Raw genomic sequence first — 9,369 nt, 5'->3', positions numbered from 1 at the left:
ATACAAACAGACCAAAAATGTTTTGGCCCAAAAAGTCGGTCTTAGACACAAAATAAGTGAAAGATGAAAAGTTTCTCCATTTTTCTTCTCAATCGATGCTCCATTTTCTTTGAAAGCTTGAAGCTTCATCTACAAGCGTTCGAGTACTCAGTTCCGTTGAAACCATTCATATCATTTATCGTGTCAACATTTCAAAAGATTGTTGAAATGAAATCTGCTATGAGTAAATTTTCTGGTGCATGGTGCCTCAAAAATAGTTTCTGTTATATTCATTAATCAATAGTTAAGTTGTTGAAAGTATTTCTAAGTATTACATAGCTAGAAAATTAGGAATTGTCTTTTCAATAGATATCTAACATGGAAGTCGTTGTTAAGTTATTTTTCTTTCGTGAAGGATCCATCTCATCAGGTAAAGGGACTTCATGGCATAATATGGAAGTTAAATATCCAGTCGAATGTAATATATAGGCACATAATTGAACACACGGAAAGATATATTTAGATAATATTGGCACATAATTGAACACGTAGAAAAATCATAAGAATACATACATAAAAATAATTATGTTAAATAACGTGAAGCGTATTTTTGTAAACAAATAATATATTCTTAGAAATAATGCAATTCATATTATTTTTAACACCACAAATCAAACCGTCACTAAAAAATAATATCAGAATAACTAGTTTCAGCCGGTATAATTAATTTTAGTATAACTAATCTCGATATAATACGACCCTTTAAATTCAAATCTCTCACAACCTAACAAATAGAACGAACCGAGAGGCCCAAAATAAAGAGCCCCAACCGGGCTAAATAATCCAAATTCAATTCTCTTTTGAAAAATTGGGGACTGAAAAGATATGGATAAACCCTAACACTGTACCAAGTAAACCCATGGCAACAATCCATTTTCTTCCACAATCTCTTCCTCATCACCGTTCTCACAATTCACTGTTTTCCATCAAGTCATCCGTCAATGACCACCCCACCACCACTCAACAACCCCCTCGTCGTGGCCGTAAAAAAGCACCCACCCCCACAACCTCAAAAAGAAAATCAAGAACCCCAAAAGACGCAAACGTTGAGAGCAACATTAGTGAAATTTCAAGAAAATCTCAAGAGATTGATGACTATGACTATGATGATGGGGTTCATTTTCCGTACCCAAACCCACCATTAGTCTGCTGTTTTGGTGCAGCACAGAAGGAGTTTGTGCCGACAGTAAGAGTATCAGTTGAACAAATGGACAAAGATAAGTATTCAGAGTGGAAAATGTTGCAATGGAATCCACCTGAGTTTGTTAGAGCACCTGGTGGACCATCATCAAATGTTGCTATATCACATGTTAGGCTTGGTGGTAGAGCTGCATTTATAGGAAAAGTTGGGAATGATGAGTTTGGACAAGAAATGGTTTTGTTAATGAATAAAGAAAATGTGCAAACTAGGGCTGTGATATTCGATGATGGTATGAGGACTGGGTGTAGTTATATGAAGATTAAGTTTGTCGATGGGAAAATGAAGGTTGAGAAAGTCAAGGACTCTGCTGAGGATTCTTTGCTTAGCTCCGAATTGAATCTTGATGTTCTGAAAGAGGTACGTGGAAGTGAATTCAAATATGTACTCCTTCTGTTTCAATTTGTTTGTCTAGTTTCGACTTGGTTGGGATACATTTTGTATGTTGTTGTTATTGGTTTTGACTTGCCATGAAGTTTAAGAAAAGTGTAGAAGCCTTTTGAATCTTGTGGTCTTAAACTAAAGATACGTAAACTTTACTAAAAGTACCCTTTAATTGTGGTCTTGAACATGCCATAGAGAAAGGAAAGAAGCATTCTTTCTGAAACATGCTAAAAAGGAAAGTAGTGCGAAGAAATTCAAATGGAGGGAGTATCTTTTTTTTTTTTTTTATGGATAGAGTTGTTGTAACAGTATCAATCATCTTGAGCCGGGGCCTATCGGAAACAGCCTCTCTACTTCTTCGGAGGTGGCGGTATGGATTGCGTACATTTTACCCTCCCCAGACCTCACTTTGTGGGAATACACTGGGTTTATTGTTGTTGTTGTAGTAACAGTATCTAGCATTTTGCTGTTTCTATTTATGTAGTGTTGTTTGGTTTTAATGTTAATTGAGGATGTATGAACCTAATTTGCTCTGTGAACGAATCGTATTGGTGTTAAACTACCTTGTGCAAAATGGAAGATGAAAGAGCCCAATGTAGCTTCATAGATGAACCAAAGTTCCCTATGAATGATTGTCAGTAGGTTTATCTGTGCATTGAAGATCCTCACCACGTGTCTATAGAAACAATTGTGCAGTCACTATCAGCTGTGGCGGAGCCAACATCTTAACCAAGGGGATTCAAAATCGAAAAATTTGAACAAAAGAACTATTCGAAAGGGGGTTCAACGTCTGCTATATATACATGAAAAGTAATTTTAAGCTTGTGTAAATAGTATAATTTTCCGTTGAATGGGGTTCGGATGAACCCCCTCACTATTAGCTAGCTCCGCCCCTGCTATGAGTTTTCCTGCTCTCTCCTGTTCTGAAGCTTGCCTGATCTGTACTCTCGGATGACATTCCATTGCAATGACTTATTTCTTTTCTAGAAAAAATTGACTAAGATGCATGATTCTTGCCAACCTATTTATTTGAGATTGATTTGTGCTAATTGTGTCTACTCCTTTTAGTTGTGAGACAGTGAAAGTGTAGTTCCCTATTCATTAAATTCTAGTGTCGTGACAACTAGTTATCATTGGCAGTATCAATACTGTTATGTCATCCATGTTTGAATAATTACCTCTTCTTCCTGAAACCATCCGTCTTTTAGCTTGAGGCTCGCTGATCCTTCAATTGTGGAAGGTGATTCAATTTATTATCAGTTTTCATTCTGTTGTGTTCAATTGGGAAATTCTTTTTTTTTTTTCTCGATAGCTATGAACCAGTAATAAGATGATGTATCATGGTAAGTTGCATATTACATGTTGGATATTTTTAATACAGTGCTTGAGCCTACACCGTGCTTTATCAAATTGTGTTTAGGTGGAGTTGGGGCGAGTTTTTTTTTTTTAACAAATTTCGTGGTACTTTTGCCTTCTCTCTTGCAGGCTAGGATATTTCACTTCAATTCTGGAGTTTTGACATCTTCATCTATGCATTCTACTCTTTTTAAAGCAATTAAATTGTCGAAGAAGTTTGGTGGTCTTATATTTTTTGATTTGAATCTGCCATTGCCCTTGTGGAGATCACGTGATGAAACAAGGCATTTGATCAAGGAAGCCTGGGAACAAGCTAACATCATTGAGGTCTCAAGGGAAGAGCTTGAATTTCTTCTTGACGAAGACCATTACGAGAGGAAAAGGAATTATAGACCACAATACTTTGCGGAGACTTACGAACAAACAAAACAAAGAAGAAATTATTATCACTATACTCCTGAGGAAATTGCTCCCTTGTGGCATGATGGACTGAAGCTTTTGTTCGTTACAGATGGGACACTTAGGATTCATTACTACTCTCCTTCTTTTGATGGAGTGGTGGTTGGTACGGAAGACGTGCTCATAACACCATTTACTTGTGATAGAACTGGTTCTGGCGATGCTGTTGTTGCTGGAATAATGAGAAAGTTGACGACGCAACCGGAGATGTACCACGATCAAGATGTTCTAGAGAGACAGCTTCGCTTTGCAATTGCTGCGGGCATAATATCCCAGTGGACAATTGGTGCTGTTAGGGGTTTCCCCACTGAAAGCGCCACGCAGAATCTCAAAGAGCAGGTATATGTACCATCAATGTGGTAGTAGTGCCATAATGTCAATACTCAGGACATTGTATTCTGTAGTTACTAACTAGTTAAAAGTAGATTTTGTTGTAATTAATCCGACACTTCACAAATGGTTGTCAAAAAAGAAATGATTGTTGAGTTAACTGGTAGTTCTTGTTCTTCTATTTTGGCTATCACCTATAGTATTTTGTCCTTCAGTTATCGCATTATTTCATTATTGCTATTATTTCATTATTGCTAGTGTACCTTGTGGGAATACACTGGGTTTATTGTTTTATTGTTGTAGTGTTTTTTCTTCCTATCTTCTGTATGTTGTGTGCTACACGTTAATTTCTTTGCACTATTTCATTGTCGTTACTGTTTTGTTTTCGTTCTTCTGTATGTTATTCCCTTTTTCAAACTGCATTGAATTTCTTTGAATTTCTTTTTTTAAGCCAACAGTCTCTCAGAAACAACCTCTTTAACTACGGTCTCTGTACACTTTACCCTCTCCATACCTCATTGTTGAATGGGTTAAAATGATCGAATTAATAAACAAATTCAATTATCAACTCGTTTAATATTTGTTTGTCATGAAAGGACATGTCAATTTAGACCAAGCAATAAATCATAACCCGACTTGCTCGATTCAAAATTATTTTTCAGCATTATTCAAAATTATCTATGAGGTAATGATAAGGTCTAGACCCCACCCCACTTGTAGAAATCTAGTGGGTATGTTGCTGTTGATAGAACTAGACCGCCAAGGCCCGTCCCAACATCGCCAAAATTAAATTGTTGTTCTAGCTCAGATTAAGAAATTGCACAACTTAAATTACATTCCCTACCGGCTATCGGTGTTGCACATTCAAATAAGAGTCCATTAGCATTAGTAAAAGTATGTTGTAGCTGCCAATGAAGAAGCAACATCATTTAATACACAAAATGTGTATTATGTAAAGAGTTTTATTTAAGCACTTGAATCCACTTAAGTTTAATCACACACTCTGCCTTCAGATCTTTCAACTGACCTAACAGATCCTTCTTCAACTTGCTCCTCATCTCATGTACCTTTATTCTAGCTGCATTTTCACCCAAAAAAAAAAAAAACAGCTACATCAACATCAAACAAAATATCACAAAATTACTTTCATAAATCATTTGAAGAAGATGAAAAATTGAATAAAAATTAAGAAAAAAAGAATTGTTTGAAAATACGCACCCATGGCTGCTCCTTAAGCTTACTGCTTTGACGGCTTTCTATAACCTAACATTATCTTGGTTATTTGAATGCACCCGGTTAACCGTTCAATTTTCCATGACTTCATTACACAAAGTATCAAAGAAAGAGGATAACCGTTGGATTTGACAATTTTATCTCCTTTTCCCCATACTTTATATCTCCGCGAGATAGTGGTAAGGTCTGTGGACATTTTACCCTCCTTAAACCTCACTTGTGGATTTCATTGGGTATGTTCTTTTGGGAGGCAATGGAGTTTGTTTCTCCTACAAGTTTTACAAGTTTCTCATGAATGATGTGCATGAGAGATAATAGTCCACTACCAAATTAACTTGATCCTATCTTCCTTTATTTTTTCTTTTTTCTTTTTAGATAATGTATGCAGTTCAACCACGCCTGCAGTTCTGAAGCAATCAAATATAATAAAAAAGGCTTATCACACATACAGAAAAGTAATACATAGAATAATCTGAGCTGAACCTGAATCCCGATTAAATTGTGCATCGTTATCTCGATCACTCCATTCAGATGACCGTCTTTTCCATCTTTCATAATTGGCTCACGAATAACTACTGGAATCCCCACAAGTAGGTGGGGATGAACTATAGTCAGTGCATCTATACCCTTGCAAAGGAAAGCTGCCAGGTACTCTTTGGCAGTCTTGTATACCATGTGAAGTGTCTTCAGATTCACTATTTAAATTGAGAAAATGTAAATTATCAACAGTCTGCACAATATCCAGAAGACATTTTCTATATTTTCTTTTTAATAGACTGATATCAACATAGTAATATAGCGCTCACACCTGTGAGTTGGCAAAATAACATCATATGTTAATAAAAGATTCGAATAATCCCCAACGTTTCTGCTTCTATTGGAACACAAGATTTCCCTTTTCTATGGAGCTACTATTAGCACGTGGTAATTTCCATAATAACCTTGAGAATATCCATTGAAGAATTCGTTGCTCGATACCTTTCTTGAAGAATACAGTCATCCCTGCTGATATGCTGCCAATTCGATTTTCAAAATGTCTAATCGACACTTTCCAAGACACCTATTAGCTACATCAGGGAACTTGGTAGCTCCATGTGTACCCTTTCTTTCGGAACAGATCCAGCGAAAATATGGTGGGGCTTGTAGCTCAGAGGATTAGACCACGTGGCTACAAACCACAGTGTCGAGGTTTGGTCACTCCTTGTCCACAATCAAAAGCCTTTCCAGCTTAACTGAAACTGCAGGCATAGAGCAACTAAAACAACTTGAAAATACAAAAATGAAAAAGTCAAGTACTGAGAAGAGTTAACCTTAATATGCGAAAATCAAGAGTAGCATAGTTTCGGACTATTTTGACGAATAAAAATTACATAGCTAGGTATAAAAGTTCCTAGTAGGAAGCCTCCTCTCGAGTAGTCTCATAGGTCAGACCGGTTCCAACCATTCTTGTTAAGGCTCCTAGAGATGGACTCGAGTAGCGTACTACTCATCTTGATCACCCCGAATTTCATTAGCCTTTGTTGCCACTACTACGAGCTTAATAGTCATTGTTTTATGTAAAGTAAAAACCTTAAAATTAGAACAAATTGCATTGCCAAAAAGGGTAAGGCTCAGTTAGTCAACTACAATATCAATCATAAGTAAGTTGAAAAGCCATCAAAATAATTGACACAACATGAATACATTACTAACTATTGGAAATTTTATTCACAGGGCATGTCTCTAATCTTATTAGAATTTCTAACGACTGTGCAATTGACACAAATATAGTGAATGAGAGTGCATGCATATACAAAATCAGTGAAAAAACCCTAGAACAATACACAATGCAATCTTCTCGGATTCCTCAAATCTCTCCAGAGACGTCATCCGAATGAAAAGAGACTGCTAAGGAGTCAATTATTTCAGACATATTATCAAACACCCCATACACATCAGTGTGAAAATCATGTACCAACATAGCATGCATGTAGAATATCCGACAGGAAAACTATAGTTCAAAATAAATATTCGCAGAAATGTTAAAAGAATCAAAATTTTTAAATGGGATTGCATACGTATTTTACCTTTTCAAGAACTGTAAAAGCTATCAAAATCTCTAATCATGACTGTAAAATCTGGTTAAATTATGGTGGCTGATTGAAGTAGAAAATATCTGTGCAAAACTCCTAAAAACTAACAATAACAGATACCATCAAAATCTCATTATCAATAAATTGGTGCATTAGACGAAGAAATGTAGACGAAAACTTACCTAAACTAAAAAAGTGCAGTACATATCGAGAGAATAAGTCGAGGAGAAATCAGAAAGATGGGAGGTAAACATCCAAAGTTTAAGCTAAATGAAGATTACACCTGTTTTAACAAATAAAATACACGTGGTTGGGAATACTATATGAAGTTTACAGCTGTTTAATTACCCATTAAATAAACCCAAATTTATAGTATTAACTTTTATTTCTTATGGTACAATTGGCTTGTGCAGTGTTGGTCCTCTTATTGAGTACAACTTTTATTTCTTATGGTACAATTGGCCTGAGTAGTGTTGGTCCTCTTATTGTGTACAACTTTTATTTCTTTTGGTACAACTGGCCTGTGCAGTGTTGGTCCTCTTATTGTTGGCTTATATTAATAGTGGTGTGCATCGGTCGGTTCGGTTCGGTTCGGTTTTACATATTATCGGTTCGGTTTTCGATTTTTAAATATGTTAAACCAATAACCAAATCAATAAGATATTTTTTATCGATTTTTAGTCCTTAACGGTTCGGTTTTCGGTTTAACCGATAAGAAAAGACTCATAAAATAGAAATAATAGCAACTAACATGAGAAAAAACGAATCTTAGTTGCAACCAAAAACCCTACATGATGTGTTTAAATTTCCAAAAATCTTCAAGTTTGAATTAAATATTGTTAGGAGAAATTAAGAGTTTGTATAATTGAAATAATAGGTTTGTTAATTTGTAGAAATAAAAAGAAATATATAATAAGTCATATATATATATATATATAAATATATAAATATATTCTTATTGGGTTACCGATTTACCCAATAGCCCAATAAGAAAAAATCGAACCGAACCAATAAACCAATAATTTTTTTTATAAAACCATTAAAAAATCGTTAACCCAATAACAATAAACCAATAACATTTTTATCAATTCGATTTATCGATCGATTCGATTCTTGCACACCCCAACTTATATATATGGTTAACTAGCTTGGCTTTACCCAAAATGCCCGACCAATAAATGGTAATTTTCGCAATTAGAATCTTTTATCTCTACCGTATATATTTTGATTTCGTTTAAAAGAGTTTTATTTTACTAAAAATTACACAAATACATAACTTAAGTTTTCAATATTACAAAAAATCTCAATTCCCTAAACATATTACAAAAATCCTACATATACACAGAATGTTATGTATATATCGGCTACGTTATGTATATTAATAGGGAGAAAGAGTAAAGTAATTAAAAAAGTAGGAGCGGGTGTAATTACTTTTCAAAGGTTGGTATTTATGTTATTTTTATTTATTTATTTTTGGTTTCCCAAGGTATCCCTACAGCCGGCAGCCGTGAGACTAATCCTCCGTTCCTCTGTCAGCGCACCAAGCGGTAGGAAACTGGCCACAAAATTTGCTCCATTCTCTAGAGGCGGGGATCTATGTTATTTTTATGAACTAGTTTGGCTTTACCCACCCAAAACGACAGACCGATAAATGGCAATTTTCACAATTAGAATCTTTTAGCACTACCGTATATATTTTGATTTCAAAATACACTGACGTAATGTATGTGCTTGCACGTGTATTTAATGTCAATTAATTAAATAATATATAAAAATTTATTTGAAAATATCAATTAACGTTAAAATAAAAGTTATATCTAATTAAATAGGACTTTGATCATACAAAAAACAAGAAAGCTCTTAGTGATTATTAACTAATAATAAAAAATTGTTATAAAGTAAGAAAGAACAAAGAATAAGAGTCGAGAGAGAAGAGAGAGTAATTCTTATTACTTCTTGAGAGATGAGAGATCATAAGATTGTAAATACAATGAACAAAACCCCTCTATTTATAGGGAAAATTTACTCTTAGTCTGAGTAAAAGACAGATGTTTCAAATCCTAATAGATATCAAAGCACATCTTAATAGACATTCACTATAATGTAAATACATTTATAACACTCCCCCTTGAATGTCTAATTGGTAGATAATGTGTCTCATTAAAACCTTACTAGAAAAAACTCAGTAGGAAAAAAATCTAGTGAAGGAAAAAGAGTACACATCTCTAATAATACGCATTTCGGCTGCCTCATTAAAAACCTTACAAGGAAAACCCAGTGGGACAAAACCTAGTAAGG

At 34.8% G+C, this 9,369-nt stretch overlaps 1 protein-coding gene and 1 long non-coding RNA gene across 3 annotated transcripts; one reads left to right on the top strand and one right to left on the bottom strand.

Moving 5' to 3' along the window:
* The first annotated feature begins 777 nt into the window (after positions 1–777).
* On the top strand, positions 778–3,947 carry LOC107851260 (fructokinase-like 1, chloroplastic). Its single transcript, XM_016696207.2, has 2 exons — positions 778–1,597; positions 3,107–3,947. The coding sequence occupies exons 1-2, from the start codon at positions 899–901 to the stop codon at positions 3,797–3,799; spliced, it is 1,392 nt and encodes a 463-aa protein (XP_016551693.2). The 5' UTR covers positions 778–898; the 3' UTR covers positions 3,800–3,947.
* A 605-nt stretch (positions 3,948–4,552) lies between these two features.
* On the bottom strand, positions 4,553–7,479 carry LOC124889290. 2 transcript variants are annotated; one of them, XR_007048140.1, is made up of 4 exons: positions 7,254–7,479; positions 5,808–6,237; positions 5,483–5,694; positions 4,553–4,844 (listed from the first exon to the last, which is right to left on the bottom strand). It is a non-coding gene; the product is annotated as an uncharacterized LOC124889290 (long non-coding RNA). The 2 variants fall into 2 exon arrangements; XR_007048139.1 differs by having other exon boundaries at positions 5,978–6,237; positions 7,254–7,428.
* Between the last annotated feature and the right edge of the window lie 1,890 nt (positions 7,480–9,369).

The sequence above is a fragment of the Capsicum annuum genome, chromosome 12, assembly GCF_002878395.1.
Source record: "Capsicum annuum cultivar UCD-10X-F1 chromosome 12, UCD10Xv1.1, whole genome shotgun sequence".
In the NCBI taxonomy this organism is placed as follows: Eukaryota; Viridiplantae; Streptophyta; class Magnoliopsida; order Solanales; family Solanaceae; genus Capsicum; species Capsicum annuum.
The sequence above is the reverse complement of the archived record's forward strand: the minus strand, read 5'-3'. Positions and strand labels throughout refer to the sequence as shown.